The sequence below is a fragment of the Lycium barbarum genome, chromosome 1 (assembly GCF_019175385.1).
Source record: "Lycium barbarum isolate Lr01 chromosome 1, ASM1917538v2, whole genome shotgun sequence".
In the NCBI taxonomy this organism is placed as follows: domain Eukaryota; kingdom Viridiplantae; phylum Streptophyta; class Magnoliopsida; order Solanales; family Solanaceae; genus Lycium; species Lycium barbarum.
In genome coordinates this window covers 123,045,949-123,068,066 of record NC_083337.1, presented here as the reverse complement: position 1 = coordinate 123,068,066, position 22,118 = coordinate 123,045,949, and the positions used below count along the sequence as shown (strand labels likewise).

Genomic DNA, 22,118 nt, shown 5'->3' with positions numbered 1-22,118 from the left:
GACGTAATATATTTATGTTGTATTGTTGATGAAAAGGAAGCAATAATGTAACCTCATCATGTCCATCATCAGAAGACCCTCCAAAATCATCTTATGAAGTGTTAGATGTGTGCATGGCCAAAATCACAATCACCGATAATGACCTTCTACTTGGCGACACATCTTATAATCGCCCTTTATTGATTGAGTTTGTGTGTGAGCAAAGGGTGAACAAAATTTTAATCAACATTGGATTTGGAGTTTACATCCTTCCGATTCACACAATGAACGAACTTGGGATCTTAACGAAATATGTTTTTGAATATAGGTTGACGATCTAAGGATTCAACCAGGAGGAACAAAAGGCCATAGTAACTGTCAAAGTAGACCTCACCATTCGAGAGTTGCAATCAAGTGCGCGGTTACATGTAATCGATGCAAAGACTTGATATAATATCTTTCTTGGTAGGCCTTGGGTTCATGAGAACAAGATGATCCCATCTACCTACCACTAAAATTTGAAGTATTATGAGGATGGAGTGGAAAAAAGATTATGGCAAATAATAATCCCTTCACTGAAGCTGAAGCACACTTCACTGATGCAAAGTTCTACTAAAACAATATGCCACAAAAGTTGATGATGTTACCAAAATAGAGAATGTTGAGTTAATGAACTAAAAGGATAAGGTGGTTGCTTATAAGGAAAAGGTTGCAACTAAGGAAGATCAAACACCTGCCGATGTGAATAAGGTGCCAAACATAAATGGCCCTTCTTCGAGTAAAAAAGTGACTCCTATTCCTCGTTATGTTCCAAAGGCAAAAAAGGACAAGGGAACACGTTAGGAGGACTAGCCCTTCTTATCAAGAGAAATGACACGATTAAGTCGTCCACAGAATTACTTGGTATATTTGTGGCCTACAATTCGCCACTAAATGATGCACTCCCTATGAAGCGCACAGATGAAGTTTTTGATCCAAATGCTTACAAACTACGTGCAAAGGCAAGATACAATCCTAACGAATCATCATAATTGGGAAGCTTCCATTAGAACCTGTTGTGAGGCAACTGTTGACACCTAATTGTGGCCCTCCAATAATTTTATTTAATTATTCGGAGTTCTTGAATCTCAAACTTAGTGAAATATGTATTTTACAAATCAAAATGATTTTTACTAAATTATTTCGATAACATTTTGCCATTTCATTTGGCAAAATAGTTTCAAATGTATATTGTAGGTCATTTTAAATATTTTTGCATAAATATTAAAAGCATTTGTCAAAATTAATTCAAAATAGTTTAAAATAATATTTAATTAATTGTTTAAATTATTATTATCAAATTGAAAAATATTTTACTCCGTTAAATAAAGAAAATTGATTAATTAAATAAGATAATCAATTGCACCTCAATTTTATTACTTATTTGGCTATACTTGCAATCTTTTCCAAAATTAATATTAATTCGATTTTCTGTTAATTACATGAGTTAACTTGTGCTTATAATTGAAATAGGCAATTGTTTGCTATGTGTTAATTAGAGTTATAATTGAAACAATCAATTCACCTTTTGCATTGGCTACATTTGAAAAGGATTAATTGAATCAGCCTTTTAATTTGGCCATAATTGAAACAGTTAATTAAGTTTACACGCGTCTAAATTTGGTCATTCCCTAAAATAATCAAAAAGCATGTTTTGACCCTTTATATATACAAATATACGTGCATATACATGTATGTACATGTGTATATATGTATACACGCGTATAGGGGGTGAAGAATTAGGCCTCTATTTCTTTCCTTTTTATTTAATTTTTTCGGCCAGGCCCAGTCCAATTAGGAGCAGACCCGGCCCAATTCCATTTCGACCAAACAACATATACACAAACAGATCGCAAGGGTCTTGTGTATTGAAGATATGAGGGTTTCGGGTGAAACCACAATGGCCACCGTCTCATTCCTTTGCTCTTTCCTCCGTCATTGTTGCCATTTTTGGCAAAAGGTCAGGTGTACAACAACTTTTGCAGACCTGGCATGGTTGATTGGGATGTTTGCCTCCTCTCTCCACCAAGTCTCAACCAAACAAGGTATTAAACCCTCTCTTTCCTTATCTTTTCTGCATTTTAAGCTCAAACAAGTATGTTTTCTTAATGGCTTTTGTCCATATCTGATTTTGAATACTTGAATCTGATTGGTTGATTGTTAGTTTGAGAGGGAATTCAATAGAATTTCCCCCAAATCCCATTGTCCCACATCGAAATTCAGGACTAGGGTTTTTAGATTTGGGGTTTTATATAAAGAACCCCCTATCTTACAATCCCATTCATTAATATTCATACATAAAAAGCCTCAAATTTAGAGAAAATAGGTTCAATATACCTAGGGATCTAGCATTTTTGCTGGAACCTTTAACTTATTAGATCTTTTAGTAAAATATTAGGCTGAGTTTCAGGTGTTGAGGAGTTCAAGAGATCTCCAATTTCAATTCTCGATAAAGGACTGCTCACAGAAAAGGTAAACCTTCTTCCTTTTATTTATTTGTAGTGTTATTAGTGTTTTCTGCATATTTAGTTTAGTTTATGCCTATGTTTTAGTTAATATCTATGTTATGTGTAGTTTTTAGTTTAATTCAACTATGTGTTGATTAGTCATTAAGCATGTATATGTTTAGTTTCATAGTTCATACATGTTTAGTGATAGTTTAGATTACCTTTGGTTTAGTTTAATCATTTTTTTGCACAAGCATGCCATTTATTTTATTATCAAATAGCAGTATGTTAGCATAACTACCTACTTAGATTAGCTTAATCACTTTGTCTACTAGTTACATATTTGTTTGGCTTGTCTATCGTTGTTCATTATTAGATAGTAGCAGTTCAATATGATTACATATCCACATCTAGTTGGGGTTTAGCTAAACATGTAGGGATTTAATTCTTAATGTGCCTAGTCTTAGGTTGTTTTGAATGTTTGATGCTGCTATTAGCCTAATCCTGTTATCATCATGTTAAAGAACATACCTAAACACCTGGTTTGCTTAAATGCTCATATGGCTTATCATATGTTGATTCATTAATAGTCCTCGTCTAATAAATGTTCAAATATGAGTTTAATTTAATCATCTATGGCCCACATATGTTAGAATCAGACTTAAAGTGGCATAACAACTATTTAGCCTAGATTATTTGGGGAATAACTCAACTGCTTTTGATAAATATAGTTCAATGATTATTTGTGTTGACTCAATATGTCTTTACCTTAGCTCCTTGATGTACACCCTGTATTTACTACAACTAATTTGAGCTTAGTGTAGGTACAGGTGTTTATTTAACCTTGCAAATAATTATATGCTTGTAAATGTTGGTTTGTGTACTGCTTAATATTTTCATATGTATCATGAGTGCACCGATGTTGGGTTAGGTCATTTAGATTGGTTTGTATGTCTGTTTGAGTTGATCTTACATGTCTTATGGTCTTATAGTGATCATCTAAGCCAAATATTTGGTTTTGTATGCTATTGCTATTCAGTTATGCTCAGGTGCACATGCTCTCCTGATGATTAGTCTGTATATGTTATTCTAGGACTCTTTTATGATGATACATGCTTCATTCATATAGATTTAGATCATGTTAGATGGAATATTTACATTTTAGTCTAATAAAATGATGTAGAGGCTCTAGGAATTTGAAATAGTGTCTAGTCCTTACTAACATATCATGATTGAGTCATGTCTATCCTGTTCTTTCTATGTGTTCATGTGAGACTGTTAGTTTGTGGAACTAACCACTTAGTTTTAAGCACATATCTGCAATGTTAAAAAATACATAACCATATGTTTCATTAATATGTGAGGACTGTTATGGGGTTAAGATGTGAGCATATCTACATGAATATTTGAGTTTTGAACTTTTGCTTCATTTATTAGTGCTGGGCTTGACTTTAGCTATAAAACATGTTAGGTACTTAATGTAGGGATTTTTGTTCAATAGCATCATGTATGTGGTCTGAATGTCAACAAATATTGCAGCTTAACTGTTTTCCTTCTATGTTTGCCATTTCTATGATTCGAATACTTATCCTTGTCTGAATCAAACTTGGGTCCTATTTATGCCTATATGTTATTAGTGCTAGCCTGTGTCTTGACCATTATGAAACCAATAACCCCTCATGTCTATTTTGCTCTATTTTGTGCCAAGTTGTCCTTTGAATGCAAGCAGGTAAACTGTCGAAATCCTGTCTGAATGTATAATCATGATCAAAAAGTGATTAAGTGGTGGCATTTGCCTAAACAGCTCATTAGTGACTCTATCTCATTATCTTGTGTGTTTTACAATATTGTGTGCATTAGCCCTTGTATAATCCCTCCCCTTTCACTTGTTTAAATCGGCAGCCTATGCGTGTTTTGTGATAACTTGAGACTGTTCAAGATTACTTGGCTTAATTCTAATGAGTATCTATATGTTTAACATGTTAGAGGAGTTTTCCAACAGCATGTCATTATACTTTTGAATTTGTTAAGGGGACCGAAGTCTGATAGTAACTAGGGTTTTAAAAGAGAAAAGGTGATAAGTTTCCTTCATATGTTTGAACCAACAGTATTCACCTAAGATAACAAGGGAACTTGTTTTAACCACTTAAATGGAAAAAAATATTAAGAGTTTGTCACTTGGGTATGATAAAGCAATGAGTGACTTACCCAGGACTAGGAAAAGGTTTGGAAAGGCTTTGAGTTCTCCTACTCAACCTAGTACAACTAATCATAGGCTGTTGGAGTTCTTCTTTGTTGAATCATGTCCCATGGAACCCTCTATGGTTTGAATGAGTAAAAAGGAGAGAGAAATATTATGTAAAGAAAGACAGTTTGAAATGGGAATATAGGGTGCAAGTGACATTGCACTTGTGTAGTTTTGGTTTCTTCTTGATATCTTTGTGAGATGCTTTACTTTACTGCTCAATGTTCTGGATCTGATACATGATAGTGTTATCTCCCTGCTAGGATGATATAGGCCATGTCATATCCATATCTGGTAATTTTATCATGCTTAAGACACTGTCAAAGTAGTTTGGTTTTTTTCACTATGTTTCCTTCCCCTAGGTGTGAATAAAAAGTAGAAATATAAAGATCAGTTAATAAGAATATTCTTTTTCCCATTTTCTCCCCTTCCCTGTCCCACCTAGTTTTACTCTCACATACGGTTTGTCATCCCTATGATAAATGATTTCCAATATGAACACCTTGAAACTTATATAAATGGGCTTCTCATATATGTGTGTATGCTTAAGGATTGGCTAAAAAAAGTTTCATGTCCCTTTTATGGCTACCATTCTCTATTCCCCCTCTTTTCTTTTCTGTAATTGCTAATCCATATATGTTGGTCTAGTCTTGGAGGGAAAGGATCCTATAATTGCACATGTCCCAGGTCTGTGTGAGAGCCTATTTGTTTTTTTTTTTTTTTTAAACTTGAAAAAATGCTTAAAGATCAGTGCCTACTCAGATTGAATACCAGATTAAAAATGCCAAGCTTAAGAGACGAATGTAGTATGAAGTTTCTTGTGCCTTCTCTCTCTTAAAAATCAATGAAGCATCAGTTGTTGCGTACTGATTTTTTAAACGAAGTATCATTGATAGTCTTGGAGAAGTGAATGTGTTGAGCATGTTAGTGTATACATACCATGTATATATGTGTAAAAATTTGATGTATTAGACTTTGTTTTGAGATGAATATCCACTCTTGTTTGATTAACTACCCTTTTTCTTCTTCTCCCTTCTTATCTGGTTCATTGTCTTTGAATATACATCAGCTATATATGATATATACCTTGGGTATATATTGGGTGGTATATTGTGTATACTCATAATATATCATGCTCTGTTTACATATTAAAGTTGATTTGGGCCTCCTGTTTCGTATTATCCTGCAGTTAAGTCAATTGGGCCAGTTATGTTGTATATTCATGTGTGGATATTGTTTTGGGCCAGTTATCCTCCCTTTTATGACCATTCGAGCTATACATTCATTTTCCTTCTAATCGTTGGTGTCACGACCCAAACAGCCGTGAGTGGCACCCACCCAAATCCCCTAGTGGGCAAACCATCTACTTGACTAACCATCCAAACCATTATCAAATTACTTAGCCAATTTTAAAGAATTCAAGGATATAAGAAGTATAAATATCTCCAAAAGTCTAGTCATGCCATAATTAAATAAAACCTCCGGAAGTCTAAACTATTACAACCCCAAAATCCTAAAGTCATCGTACAAGGACTCTAACATAACCGTCTAAGAAAGAACCACTGTCTAAAAATAACATAAATGTCTGAAATGAAAAAGACATCTAAAAACGGAAAGATCTTCAGGCGGGCTGGCATGGATAATAGCTCACCCTCGAATCTGCCGGAAACTGGCCCAGACTCAATATGAGGTCTCGTAGAAGTCTCTGGATCACAATCTGCACTCAAAAGAATTCAGCAAGATAGTATCAGTACAAACACTATGTACCGGTAGATATCATAGGCCGACTAAGATTAGTATCATGCATACAATCACAAAATCAATAAAATTAACAGATAGGCACAACATCACATAATCTCAAGAACTATCAACAGAAATTATCCAACACGAAAATATCAGCCAACACAGGATAAGGTAAATCCACACAAATAGAAATCAATAAGAGCAACTCAACCCACGTAATCACCAAACACAATCGTAAACCACAAATTATCTCAACTCTGTCACATATCCGTACACACATGGTAAATAGTAGTGATTGACCCATTAGCCATGACCTGCAGGGGACCCATGGTGTCCATGTACCCTCTCCCCGGAATCTTACCTCGGATTATGAGCCTTTAACTCAGGCCACATCCTCACCCCCTATTAAATGTGCCCTTTCATATTTGTATATATTTCTCATCACAATGTATTTCCGTTCCACAATCAATAAGGAATGTGAACAATCAAGAATCTATATCAGGGAACACAAGTCACTATGTTACAAGTCATGTCAAGACTCAAAAATCAATTCATCAATAAGCATGAATAAAGAATTACTCCAAGTCAACAAGAAGAGTATATATGAACTCCTTATTTATCATTTCATATCAATTCATCATATAATTAATCAATCTATATCAAACTGTAGGAATTATCAATCACACTTTATGTTCGAAGCCCTAATCATCCTATGAATTTCATTTCACATACAATCAACTAATCACAGTCTAACTCAAGTATACCGTAACCTACCTCAAAGCAGAACTGGAGCAATGTAGTCACTCTGTGATAGCGTTTCCCTCTCGTAAAGCTTCCGAACGTTCAAAGTCTAGAAATATAGAGTTATATAAGTATTCAAGTCATATGCTCAAACAATACTAAAAAGATCCTGAATTTATTCCTTTAATTCCTTCGACTCTGCTGGTGTCATCCGATATGGTGGAATAAAAATAGGGCCGGTCCCTGGCTCTAAGTCAATGCAAAAGTCAATATCATGGTCCGGTGGCATGCCTAGCAAGTCTGCGGGAAACACCTCCGCAAACTCCCGTACCACAGGAACTAACTCAAGAGATGGACCGTCAACACTAGTATCACGAATATGTGCCAAATAAGCCAAACACCCCCTATCCACTAGCCTTTTTGCAAGAATAAAGGAAATTATTTTCTTTAGGGAGGGACTAAGGTTACCTTTCCACTCAAGTCTAGGCACCCCAGGCATAGCTAAGGTAACTGTCTTGGCGTGACAGTCCATAATCACATGGTAAGGAGCTAGCCAACTCATACCTAAGATGGCATCAAAATCTACGATGTCGAAAATCACTAAATCAACCCAGGTGCCATACCCCACAAGTGTGACAGTACCAGATCAAAAAACTCTATCTACAACTACATAATTTCCAACAGGAGTAGATACATACATGTATGGGGGCATCAAGTAAATCAGAGACCATATTAAGACCTATAGAAATATGTAGACACATACGAAAATGTAGAACTCGGGTGAAACAATACAGAAGCCATTCGGTGACAGACTACGATATTACATGTAATAACTGCATCTGAGCCCTCAACCTCTATCTTTCCAGGAAAGGCATAGCAATGAACCCGTCTGCCAATAGCTTGCGAACCATTACGATCAACCTGCCTTGTCTGAGCTCCGCCGCTGCTGGGTTGATGACCACTCTACCAGACTGAAACCCGCCTCTATTAGGCTGGGGGCTACCTCTACCAGTTGTGTGACCGCCACACCCAGACTGAGCATGGTTCCCACCATAAGATCCTTCCCCTCTACCTGATGCTGGGGCTCGGGGAGCCTGATGCTAGGGCTTGGGGAGCCTGAAACTGGATACCCTAACCACCTTGCCTAAGTCTGGGATAATTTCTCTTGAAATGTCCCATATCACTATGCTCAAAGCATCTACGGTCTAGCATCGGATGCTAAACAGAAATGGACGAAGTCGAGTAAACACCATAATCTGGAGCTCTGGTCTGCAAACCCATTGGTTGACTGGAATAGTGCTGACTGATGGCCTCCAGCTGAAATTTACATAGGTGACTGAACAGGGTGTCTCGAATAAAACTGGAACTCTGGCCCTTAGCGAAAGAGCCACTGTAACCACCACCTTTTCGGGCCTTCTTCTCAAAGTGCTTATGGTAACCCTCCTGTCGAACTCCGTCGACAGTGCTAACATAATCCACCACTTCCTGAAAGAAAGCACCTGTCGCTGCAAGCTGAAGAGCTGACAACTGAAGGGCAGTGTTCAACTCCTTCACAAATCTCCTAACCCTCTCCTCCCCAGTAGGCACAAGTTGGAGGGCGTAGTGAGACAACCAATAAAGCCGAGCCTCATAAGAACCCACAGACAAATTACCCTGCTCAATATTGTTGAACTCATCATGCCTGCGGTCCCTCAAAGTGCAAGGAGCATACTTATCTAGAAACACCTGATAGAACTGTGTCCAAGTCAGCAGAGGTGATCCCGTTGGCCTACACTCCACAAAAGCCCTCCACCATAACTTGGCATCACCCAAGAGCTAGAAGATCACTAACTCAACACCATATTTCTCGACTGCCCCCCATCTTATGAAGCCTCTTGTGACAGTCCATAGCGAACTTGTAGGCATCCTCAACCTCAGTGCCGTAGAACTCTGGAGGTTTCATTAGTGAACCTCCAAAACAAATCATGTTCATCCCCGATCAACACCAAACCTCCCACTGGCCTAGAAAATACACCCAGTTCTATAGCCTCAACCAAACGAGGAGCCATAACTACAACATGATGTAACCTCGGTGTTACATCCGACATTTTTGTTCATTCGAAAAATTCAAGAAAAAATGACTTGTGATGGATAAGGCCACAATTGGACCTTACTTGGTATGAATGTGTAGGTTATGAATGCAATGGTGTGGAATTACAAAAGGTGGCCAAGGGCAAAAATTGGAATTTTGGAAACTTGTCCCATAAAATTACAAAATTAGCCAAGTGGGCTCAAAAAAAAAAAGGGAGAAAATTAGGCCCAAGTGGGAAGGCCCAACCGGCCATGTACATTGATCCAAAGCCCATGGAATTAATTAATTCCCATGTGCTAATATATAGCATCCCTATCCTTAAGAATATTCAAGAAAGAAATCAAAGAGAAGCAAAAAAAAAGGGGAAAGAAGCCATTTCGGGTTTTGGAGAAAGAAAGAAAGAAAATAAAGAAATTTTTTTTTTTTGGAGCCAATCCTTTGGTCTAAAGAGTTCAACTCTTGAGAGATTATTGCTAAGCACAAGATTCTCTACAAGTTGATGTAAGCATCTTGACAAGGAAACAACTTCAACCCCAAGTGAAGAACTTGAAGAAAGGTAAGGATTTCATGATTTTGTTGTGTTAAAAATGATGTATGTATGTTGTAGTGTGTGTGAATGAATGAAAAATATGGAAATTTGGTGTGTTGGAATTTTTGGATGTGTGGCCGAATGCATATAGGGTTATTGCATGATTTTAATGGTTTGAATTCTTGTGTAAGTTAGTTGTAGTGTGGTGGAAATTGTATTAGAAATGAAAGTGGAATGAACTAGTGAAATTTGGAAAATATAGCATGTGGCCGTGTGGTGTGTGTTGGTGTTGGAAGGTGAATTGAATCTTGTTAGCATGTTAATTATGTTGTTATGGAAGATTGGTTATTAAGTTGTTGAAGGAAATTATTGAACTTTGTTATGACTTGTGTATAAGTGAAAATGAAAGTGTTAAGAGGCAAATTATGCTTATGACAATGAACTTGGAATATAAAAATGTGTTGATGAGTTTGCATGTTGAAAGTTAGGAAGGGATTGGAAAAGTAGTGACTTGATGGAAAGTTGAATGTTTGTGAATTTTATGAATATCTTGTGAATATTATGTGAACATGTTATGGATGCCTCCGATGTATGTCGTAATGATTTTGATGGATAATGGCTATGAAAATAATAAGTTTTGGTTGGAAATGTAAGTTTGAAACGAAAGATAATTCGTCGTGTCGAAAGGTGGCTAATAATGCCATAGCGTATGATTTAGTGTTTATTGATGTTTGTTGTTGTTTGGATGTCTCCTCTGGGTTGTTGTGTTGCTAAGTCGAGCCGAGCTAAGTCTCGGGGATGTCGTATATACAGAGGAAATGCTGCCGAAATTTCGGTAGGCAATTATGTGTAAAGTTAGAGTATTGAAAGAATGAAACTAACCAAATGGTAAACTTGACCATTTCCAGATTTTGGACGAAATTTGGATTGACGCCGAGCGAGCATAAGGCGCCATCGAGGTATGTGAAGCACTTCTCTACGTTCCTAGGCATGTTCTGGATGTGGTAGGCTCGGCCGCGAGCCTTAAGTCCGACTCCGTTCCCCGGAATTCGAGACGGAAAACCGCTCCAATTCCTTCAATTCAATTGAACCTATTTTCTTACAAATTGTCCTTAAAGTGAGATTTTGCACAAAAATTTCCCCAAACGGAGTCGGAACACTTCCGAATGAGTATGGGTGACCTCATAAGGTCAATTATCAATAATTTACGTATGTAGTCTCGGGTGGGTCCGAGGTGGGCCCACAAGGCCCGATACTCCCGGTACGATTTTAAAATACGTCTGTTTTGGTCCGATGTTCTCCAAAAACTTCTGAACTATTGTTTTATGTATATTATGGCTATTTTTGTGTAATTTATACAATATGATTTCTGAACAGTTGAGAATCCCATTCTGATAATAATCTGTCGTGCCTTCCCAACTAGGATATAGGCGCGTACTATGCATACTATCTGGATATTCTGATTTTGGCTCGCCGTTTGGCACCCTTCAATTTGATCGAGTCTGTATGTTGAGTCTGTAGGTAGGTGGTTTCTCATTTATCGATTCGTGTCTGCCTCAATGCATTCTTCCACTGCGACCCGGGCCAGGTTCTGTTATCGTGCATAATTCTCTGCATTGTTCACCGCGTCCCTCGGCGTACGGGCCGGGATCTGTATGTCTGTATGATCTGTGTATGGGGATGGCGGCCAGGATGGCATATGATCTGATTTGATTCTGTCTGTCCACCGCGTCCCGTACTAAGAGGGCCGGGTTCTGTTACCGCGCCCCCAGACAGGGCCGGGATCTGTATGAATATATGCGTGTGCCATCTGTATTTATAAAGCACACGCCTTTGTATGATTTTGTATGACTCTGTGCTACTCTGCATGCATAATTCTGTCCGTCATACTACTGTCTGTCCGTCTGTGTTACGACTATTTCTGTATGTCCGTATGGCTTCTGCTTCTGTATGTCCGTATGGATTCAGATTCTGCTCGTCTGTCCGTATTATGATTCCGTCTGTCTGTCCGAACTATAATTCTGTTCATTTGTGTGTAACACGATTCTGTATGTCTGTCTGGATCATAACTCTGTCCGTTAGTTTGACTTATGATTTTGCCCGTTATATTTCTGTGACTCTAGTTCGGACTATGTTTATATCTGTTACGTTTCTGCTTTACATACTCGGTACATTTTCCGTACTGACCCCCGTTCTTCGGGGGCTGCGCTACATGCCCGCAGGTACAGACGCACCAGGTGATACGCCGCCCGCGTAGGTTTCCGACTCTGCTTTTTGAAGAGCTCCTTTGACCCGGAGCATATCTTTTGGTATATATTTTCTGTCTTCTGTGTACTCCGTATGTGTGTATATTCTGGGTACGGCGGGGCCCTGTCCCGCCATATGATTCTGTATGTCTGTAGAGGCCTGTAGATAGACGTGTGGGTTACGGGTTTCGTCTGTATGTTAGCCTTATCGGCTTACTTGTAAATGTCTGTATGTTCAGGTATATATGTATATATACGTATGGTTGCGCGCGTGCCGTATTTGTATCGGCCTATTTCCGTACTTCTGTTTTGAAACGAAAAAAAAAAATCCGTATGATTCGAAAGTCGGTCGGGTAGGTACGTACGGGTACCCAGTTAGGGTACCAGTCGCGGCCCACGGGGTTGGGTCGTGACAAAAGTGGTATCAGAGCGGTTAGTCCTCGGAATGTCTACAGGCCGTGTCTAGTAGAGTCTTGTTTATCGATGTGTTGTGCACCACATCTATAAACGGGAAGCTACAGGGCATTTAGGATGTTACCCTTCTTTGGATCTTTAGATCGTGCGATAGGACTGTATTAGTAGGATGAACCTCTCCTAACGATCTGCTATGTTTCAGTGATGCCTCCGAAGAAGGCAACAGCTGCCCAGAAGGGCAAGGCCAGGATTGAGGCAGGAGAGACCAGCCAGGCCCCGAGGGTTACCAGGGCCAGTGTGCACCCTGCACTTGAGGATGTGCCCCCGTCGTCTGGATCTGTTACACCCCCCTTGCCGGAGGATATCAGAGCAGCAGGAGCTGCTAATCGGGAGACGGCTCCACCACAAGCCCCTGAGGTTCCAGTGCCCGAGCCTCCAGCTCCACAGGCAGGGGCGGAGGGTAGGGCCATGCGAGATGCGGTTCAATTATTGACCACATTGATGGCGGAGCAGGTTCGCAGGCATGGATTTGGGGGTGGTCGTGCGGATAGGTACGAGAGCTCCAGGGCTCGTGAGTTTCTGACATGTAATCCTCCAGAATTCTCCGGGGCAAAACCTGAGGAGGATCCCCAGGAGTTCATTAGAAAGATGGAGAGCACACTACGACTGATTAAGGCTTCGCCGACTGAGTCTGTGGAGTTGGCTTCGTATCGATTATATGAGGTGGCAACAAATTGGTATGAGTCTTGGCAGCTCTCCAGGGGTGACGATGCTCCCCCAGCGGTATGGGCCGAATTTACTAAGGCCTTTCTTGACCATTTTCTACCACCAGAGCTACGAAGAGCTAGGGTCGATCGGTTCTTGAACTTGAGACAGAATGGTAGAAGTGTTCGCGAGTACAGCCTAGAGTTCGATTCACTGGCTAGGTATGCACCCACCATAGTAGCTGAGATGGCCGACAGGGTGCACAGGTATGTGATGGGACTGGACTCTTATCTGATTGATGGTTGTTTGGCTGTGGCTGCTCAGCCAGGGATGCATGTAGCCCGGGTACAGGCACACGTCCAGGGCATGGAGGACCGACGTAGGGAACGTCGGCCTGATAGGGGTTACGACAGGGGCCAGCCTAAGAGAGCCAGATCGGCTGGGTATTCAGAGGGATTTCAGAGCGAGCCTTCCCAGCGGCAGAGAAATAGGTATTCGTCCCAGCCAGCCTACAGTACGCCCCCACAGTTCGCAGGACAGAGCTCCAGAGGTCCCGGTCAGTCGAGGCCACCCATACCCCCGTGTTCTTATTGTGGGAGGCCCCACCCGGGGGAGTGTTACCGCGCTACGGGCGCTTGTTATTTTTGTGGGAGCCCAGACCATCGAGTCAGAGAGTGCCCACTTAAGGGCAGTTCGGGTTCAGCCCGGCCTGCTGGGTCCGTTGCAGGCTCATCTTCTCCTTCAGCGGCCATGCGCCCTGCGGGGCGAGGAGCACCAGCGCCAGCACCCACACCAGCGCCAGCGGGTCGTGGCAGAGGACGTGGTGCAGCTTCTGGTTACAGCGGTCCTTCGAACCGCGTGTTTGCTTTAACCGGCCGGCAGGACCCAGGAGCGTCTTCGAGTGCACGCCCAGGTACGCCAGCCAATCCTTTTTGAGAAATGTATGTATGGATAAGTTTGTATTTTGCTGAATTACGTGATCTTATACTTCTGGGTATTGGAAATAGTAAGATAAATGTTAATTTGGTGGATACCGAGATTCAGAAAAGCAATATGGTAATGGTATGACTTAGCCGGGGGTGGGACCCGCTACTAAAATTTTTCAGAAAATCTGCGAAGACCCCGATTTACTCTAAAAATTACGTGACAAAAGGTCGTGAGGGGCAATCGACGAAATTATATTAGCCCTAACGTGTCGAAATGCATGAAAGTTTCGGAGTTAAGCGTGCTCAGGCCATAGCAATTCTGGGATGGGTGACCCCCTGGGAAGTAATGCAAAGTTTTGCTCAAGTGTAGGTATGACCGATATAAATGAAAACTTGGGGTAATCTAAAGGAAAAGAGAATGTATGGAGTAATTAGCGCCTTTACAGATACCACACAGACCGACGCGGGTTAAATGGGCAAAAAGCCAAGGGTGCGATACCACTCGGAAAATTTAGCGAATCTGGATAACAGTCAGCGACGACCCGAATGTTGTCAGGGGATAGAAAACGCCCAATTACATCGTAAGTTAGTATGGTATGACGATAGTTGTAAAAGGAAAAAGAGTATGGATAGTAGGGAAGGAGAGAGATAAGTAGAGCGAGTAAGCAGAATCTTTGAAAAAGTCGATAAGCGACACCCAATGTGATTTGTATGATTGACTCCGAATACGTTTCTGTCTGACATATCTCTGTACGATTAACTCCGATTACGAATCTGTCTGACACACCTCTGTATGTCTGACTCTGGATATAAATCCGTCTGGTGTGCCTCTGTACGTCTAATTTTGATCACGCATCTGTCTAATACATCTCCGCATGTCTGATTCCAAGTGTGACTCTGTATGATACATTTCTGTAAGCCTGATTCCGACTTCGAAATCCGCCCGATACCTTTCTGTACATCTGACTCTGATCTCAGATCTGTCTGACATACTTCCGTATCTCTTCTTTTGATTATGAATCCATCCGCCATAGTTTAGCATGTCTGCTTCCGATTACGAATCCGTCCGATATACTTCTACGCATCCGGTTCTAGTGCTGAATTTGTTGGTATGAAGTGTCTGGTATGAAGAAGGATTACGATAACGTGGTAGAAATCTCCGGAGTGTAACAATAAATGATACGGACTATGACGTCTGGAAAGCGTTCGTCAGTTACAAGAATATAGCTTATGGTTCGACGATTGCGTGGGGTACGAGAAGATATATTATGAAGGCATCTGAATCAGTGATGTGAAAAATTACCCCATAATGTTGGTAAAGAAGCCATGTCGGAAGGTTAGCAAAGGACGACTACAAAGAGAACCCTCCCGGAGTAGTGTGGCGCCCCATAAGGTCAATTTAACATTCGAGGACGAATGTTCTAAAGGGGGGGAGGATGTTACATCCGACATTTTTGTTCATTCGAAAAATTCAAGAAAAAATGACTTGTGATGGATAAGGCCACAATTGGACCTTACTTGGTATGAATGTGTAGGTTATGAATGCAATGGTGTGGAATTACAAAAGGTGGCCAAGGGCAAAAATTGGAATTTTGGAAACTTGTCCCATAAAATTACAAAATTAGCCAAGTGGGCTCAAAAAAAAAAGGGAGAAAATTAGGCCCAAGTGGGAAGGCCCAACCGGCCATGTACATTGATCCAAAGCCCATGGAATTAATTAATTCCCATGTGCTAATATATAGCATCCCTATCCTTAAGAATATTCAAGAAAGAAATCAAAGAGAAGCAAAAAAAAAGGGGAAAGAAGCCATTTCGGGTTTTGGAGAAAGAAAGAAAGAAAATAAAGAAATTTTTTTTTTTGGAGCCAATCCTTTGGTCTAAAGAGTTCAACTCTTGAGAGATTATTGCTAAGCACAAGATTCTCTACAAGTTGATGTAAGCATCTTGACAAGGAAACAACTTCAACCCCAAGTGAAGAACTTGAAGAAAGGTAAGGATTTCATGATTTTGTTGTGTTAAAAATGATGTATGTATGTTGTAGTGTGTGTGAATGAATGAAAAATATGGAAATTTGGTGTGTTGGAATTTTTGGATGTGTGGCCGAATGCATATAGGGTTATTGCATGATTTTAATGGTTTGAATTCTTGTGTAAGTTAGTTGTAGTGTGGTGGAAATTGTATTAGAAATGAAAGTGGAATGAACTAGTGAAATTTGGAAAATATAGCATGTGGCCGTGTGGTGTGTGTTGGTGTTGGAAGGTGAATTGAATCTTGTTAGCATGTTAATTATGTTGTTATGGAAGATTGGTTATTAAGTTGTTGAAGGAAATTATTGAACTTTGTTATGACTTGTGTATAAGTGAAAATGAAAGTGTTAAGAGGCAAATTATGCTTATGACAATGAACTTGGAATATAAAAATGTGTTGATGAGTTTGCATGTTGAAAGTTAGGAAGGGATTGGAAAAGTAGTGACTTGATGGAAAGTTGAATGTTTGTGAATTTTATGAATATCTTGTGAATATTATGTGAACATGTTATGGATGCCTCCGATGTATGTCGTAATGATTTTGATGGATAATGGCTATGAAAATAATAAGTTTTGGTTGGAAATGTAAGTTTGAAACGAAAGATAATTCGTCGTGTCGAAAGGTGGCTAATAATGCCATAGCGTATGATTTAGTGTTTATTGATGTTTGTTGTTGTTTGGATGTCTCCTCTGGGTTGTTGTGTTGCTAAGTCGAGCCGAGCTAAGTCTCGGGGATGTCGTATATACAGAGGAAATGCTGCCGAAATTTCGGTAGGCAATTATGTGTAAAGTTAGAGTATTGAAAGAATGAAACTAACCAAATGGTAAACTTGACCATTTCCAGATTTTGGACGAAATTTGGATTGACGCCGAGCGAGCATAAGGCGCCATCGAGGTATGTGAAGCACTTCTCTACGTTCCTAGGCATGTTCTGGATGTGGTAGGCTCGGCCGCGAGCCTTAAGTCCGACTCCGTTCCCCGGAATTCGAGACGGAAAACCGCTCCAATTCCTTCAATTCAATTGAACCTATTTTCTTACAAATTGTCCTTAAAGTGAGATTTTGCACAAAAATTTCCCCAAACGGAGTCGGAACACTTCCGAATGAGTATGGGTGACCTCATAAGGTCAATTATCAATAATTTACGTATGTAGTCTCGGGTGGGTCCGAGGTGGGCCCACAAGGCCCGATACTCCCGGTACGATTTTAAAATACGTCTGTTTTGGTCCGATGTTCTCCAAAAACTTCTGAACTATTGTTTTATGTATATTATGGCTATTTTTGTGTAATTTATACAATATGATTTCTGAACAGTTGAGAATCCCATTCTGATAATAATCTGTCGTGCCTTCCCAACTAGGATATAGGCGCGTACTATGCATACTATCTGGATATTCTGATTTTGGCTCGCCGTTTGGCACCCTTCAATTTGATCGAGTCTGTATGTTGAGTCTGTAGGTAGGTGGTTTCTCATTTATCGATTCGTGTCTGCCTCAATGCATTCTTCCACTGCGACCCGGGCCAGGTTCTGTTATCGTGCATAATTCTCTGCATTGTTCACCGCGTCCCTCGGCGTACGGGCCGGGATCTGTATGTCTGTATGATCTGTGTATGGGGATGGCGGCCAGGATGGCATATGATCTGATTTGATTCTGTCTGTCCACCGCGTCCCGTACTAAGAGGGCCGGGTTCTGTTACCGCGCCCCCAGACAGGGCCGGGATCTGTATGAATATATGCGTGTGCCATCTGTATTTATAAAGCACACGCCTTTGTATGATTTTGTATGACTCTGTGCTACTCTGCATGCATAATTCTGTCCGTCATACTACTGTCTGTCCGTCTGTGTTACGACTATTTCTGTATGTCCGTATGGCTTCTGCTTCTGTATGTCCGTATGGATTCAGATTCTGCTCGTCTGTCCGTATTATGATTCCGTCTGTCTGTCCGAACTATAATTCTGTTCATTTGTGTGTAACACGATTCTGTATGTCTGTCTGGATCATAACTCTGTCCGTTAGTTTGACTTATGATTTTGCCCGTTATATTTCTGTGACTCTAGTTCGGACTATGTTTATATCTGTTACGTTTCTGCTTTACATACTCGGTACATTTTCCGTACTGACCCCCGTTCTTCGGGGGCTGCGCTACATGCCCGCAGGTACAGACGCACCAGGTGATACGCCGCCCGCGTAGGTTTCCGACTCTGCTTTTTGAAGAGCTCCTTTGACCCGGAGCATATCTTTTGGTATATATTTTCTGTCTTCTGTGTACTCCGTATGTGTGTATATTCTGGGTACGGCGGGGCCCTGTCCCGCCATATGATTCTGTATGTCTGTAGAGGCCTGTAGATAGACGTGTGGGTTACGGGTTTCGTCTGTATGTTAGCCTTATCGGCTTACTTGTAAATGTCTGTATGTTCAGGTATATATGTATATATACGTATGGTTGCGCGCGTGCCGTATTTGTATCGGCCTATTTCCGTACTTCTGTTTTGAAACGAAAAAAAAAAATCCGTATGATTCGAAAGTCGGTCGGGTAGGTACGTACGGGTACCCAGTTAGGGTACCAGTCGCGGCCCACGGGGTTGGGTCGTGACACTCGGAGCACAAACTCTGCCCGAAGCTGAATCACCTACTCTAGAACCCTGTGCACATGAAACAGATGGTAACACACCTGCCTTTGTCAAATCATTCAGCAGGTTCAACACTTGGATCATCACATCTGACAACACTGGAGGAGCTATAATATCTGGCCGTGTCAGTACTGCTGCAAACTCTGCTGCCTCATCTGGAATTTCCTGAGGCTCAGGGGACTCAACGCATTGCTGACCAGCCACAGGAGCTCCGCCCCTGGATGGTGGTGCTGCTCTCCTGCCTCTACCACGAACACGGCCTCTGGATTGGCCTCCTCTATGAACTCCGGCCCCAACGGCCTGTCCTCCATCACGTGCTGTAACCCCAGTGGCCAACGTGGGTACCTCATTAGCTACTGCTACAGTACGAGTCCCCACTATCTACGAGAGAATAGAAGGAAAAAGTCATATATTAGTTTGAATCAACCAGATACCAATTGGAATCAAGTACCATGAAAAAAGGAAAGAAATTGAATTTTCCTAGTGTCCTGTAGCCTCTCGAGGATAAGTACAAACATCTCCATACCGATCTAAAAGAATCTACTAGATATGACCTTGTACAACGAGATCGACAAACCTAAAACTCTAATACCAACTTTGTCATGACCCAAACAGCCGTGAGTGGCACCCATCCAAATCCCCTAGTGGATTAACCATCTACTTGACCAACCATCCAAACCGTTAGCAAATTACTTAGCCAATATTAAAGCATTCAAGGATATAACAAGTATAAATATCTCCAAAATTCTAGTCATGCCATAATTAAATAAAAATTGCGTAAGTCTAAACTATTACAGCCCCAAAATCCGAACGTCATCGTACAAGCACTCTAACATAACCGTCTAAGAAAGAACCACCATTTAAAAATAACATAAATGTGTGAAATGAAATAGACATCTAAAATAGGAAAGATCTTCAGGCGGCCTGGCATGGACAATAACTCACCCTCGAATCTGTCGGAAACTGGTCGCAGGCTAAATATGAGGCCTTGTAGAAGTCACTGGATCACAATCTGCACTCAAAAGAATTCAGTAAGGTAGTATCAGTACTGTTACACCTCACGTTTGCGTCGTAGTAGAACCTATGTGTCACAACCCAACCCCGTGGGCCGCGACTGGTGCCCGAGAAGGACACCCGTACATACCTACTAATCAGATTTTACTTGCGTTTACATATTAAGGGTTTCGTGCATACAAAACCATATACATATCACTTAAGTCGTCGATTACATTATAACACCTAAGTAAATCAGGTTATCGTAGTATATAAGAAAGCCGGACGCAAACCATACATACATCACAGATCTAATGCGACCCATGACCCACATACATGTCTACAGGCCTCTACAAACTATAACAGATACATATGACGGGACAGGGCCCCGCCGTGCCCCTGAATAGTCACATACACATAAATATGTACAACGGAAAGATCTGTACCAAAAGTGTGGGCTCCGGATCAAAGGAGCACTCCAAGTAGCAGAACGGCACCCTAGACTGGCGGATCGCCACAATAAGTGTCTGTACCTGCGGGCATGAAACGCAGCCCCCGAAGAAAGGGGGTCAGTACGGAATATGTACTAAGTATGTAAAGCATGAAGTACAGAAAACAGAACCATAACCGAGACAACGGTACAAAAATAAGTACATTACCCAGATTACCAAAGCGCTGTTTTACCCAGTCACAAATCATATATGCAGATATCATATGTCAGAAAAGTGCAGACTCGGAATATCAGAATGATTGTTTCCACACGCGGATCGTATATGCCGAGGTCTTATGTCAGAAAAAGTACGGATCCGGAGCGTCAGAATATTTGCTTTCCACACACAGATCATGTATGCTGATATCGTATGTCAGGAGAAGTACAGTGGATAGAGAATGCCAAAATGCTTACTTTCCGAACACAAACCAAACATATCAGAATCATATATCGTATATACACATATAACAGATCCCGGCCCTCCTGGTAAGGGACGCGGTGGACAGAATCATCAGATGCCAAAATCGGATACCATATATGCATGTAACAGATCCCGACCCTTTAGTAAGGGACGCGGTGGACAGAGTAATCAATGCATGTCAGAATCATGTACCATATATGCAGATAACAGATCCCGACCCTCTATTGCGGAACGCGGTGAACAGAATCATCATGTGCCATCCTGGCCGCCATCCCCATATCATCATATACATACATACATATAACAGAACTCGGCCGCAAGGGAGAGGGACGCGGTGAACAATGCAGAGGAAGATGCACGATAACATAACAGAACCTGGCCCGGGCGCAGTGAATAATAGCATACTGAGGCTTGCACGAACAGAGCAGTGAGAAACCATATGCACACATATCCAGACTCGACAGATACATACACTTACCGACATTTGAAGATCATAAACATGTTCTGAACCGATCGGAGTTAGTATGTGAAAGTTACGGACATTCTTTTTATCACAGAACTTTTACGGACATTCAAAACAAATCCGAGATCACTTACGGAAGTTAGGGATATCCAGACTTACAGAACTCTTTAGGAACAAAATTCTTTATGCTTATCTTGTTATTCATTCATATAATAAGCTCCATTATGTCGAGCGTACTCATATTGAATGTGAACAAAAATCGTGGACAACTCGGAAATATCTCAAATAGGGCTTCAAAAGTCGTAGCTACGTATTAAAACTATATGCATGTAACTGAATAAATAAATTCCAAGACTCGATGGACAAATATATTCATGACATCCGAAGGCTCAGAAATCAGTTTCGGGTCAATCGGGTTAGTATGCGAAAGTTACAAACTTTCGTAGTACGGAACCTTCCGACAATATTTCATAAGTCATACTTGGAAATTCGGGTATCGTTCATATTAGAAGACTTTCAAACATCATTATGGATCACGTTTTCATATTAGGAAACTTGCGGATAACATTATGGATCAAATCAAATGGGGACTTTAAGACCATATTTTCATATCGAAGCATTCATCAAAGACTTTAGTTATCTCGGTTAGCATTCGAACAACATTCGGAAACATAACGACTAGAATCTTCAAACATCATAAATGCGTATCAAGCTATATAGAATGGCTTATGGAAGTCGAAGATGTTGGCCAACCTAGTGGCTCCAAGAATGGGATTTACTTTATAAGCATACATATACCTTTTTGTCCATTTCAAAGGGATCATGCCAAAAGAAGGAAAGGTAAGCTTTACATACCTAGATCGCTCGCTAGACAACTCCCTACTCAAGTCCCGGGCTCTCCAATATCTATAATAACGTTATCAATTGCCAAACATTAGCTACAAGTACTTAGAAATTCAATTCTAACTAGTACTTGTCTACAGAAATTTTGGCAGCATCTCCCCTGT

At 40.7% G+C, this 22,118-nt stretch overlaps 1 protein-coding gene across 5 annotated transcripts in view; it reads left to right on the top strand.

Moving 5' to 3' along the window:
• The first annotated feature begins 1,900 nt into the window (after positions 1-1,900).
• Positions 1,901-22,118, top strand: part of LOC132637185 (uncharacterized) — a 28,723-nt gene continuing 8,505 nt past the window's right edge. For 2 of the 5 annotated variants that reach the window (XR_009581536.1, XM_060354318.1), the window contains exons 1-2: positions 1,901-2,063; positions 2,429-2,490. Coding sequence is in view for 1 of the 5 variants with exons in the window: in XM_060354318.1 (XP_060210301.1) it covers positions 1,919-2,063; positions 2,429-2,490 (207 nt within the window). In the remaining 4 variants the exon portion in view is untranslated. Of the gene's footprint in view, positions 2,491-10,702; positions 10,754-12,016; positions 12,313-22,118 lie in introns of those variants that run through there. The other 3 variants (XR_009581537.1, XR_009581538.1, XR_009581535.1) reach the window with 3 other exon arrangements.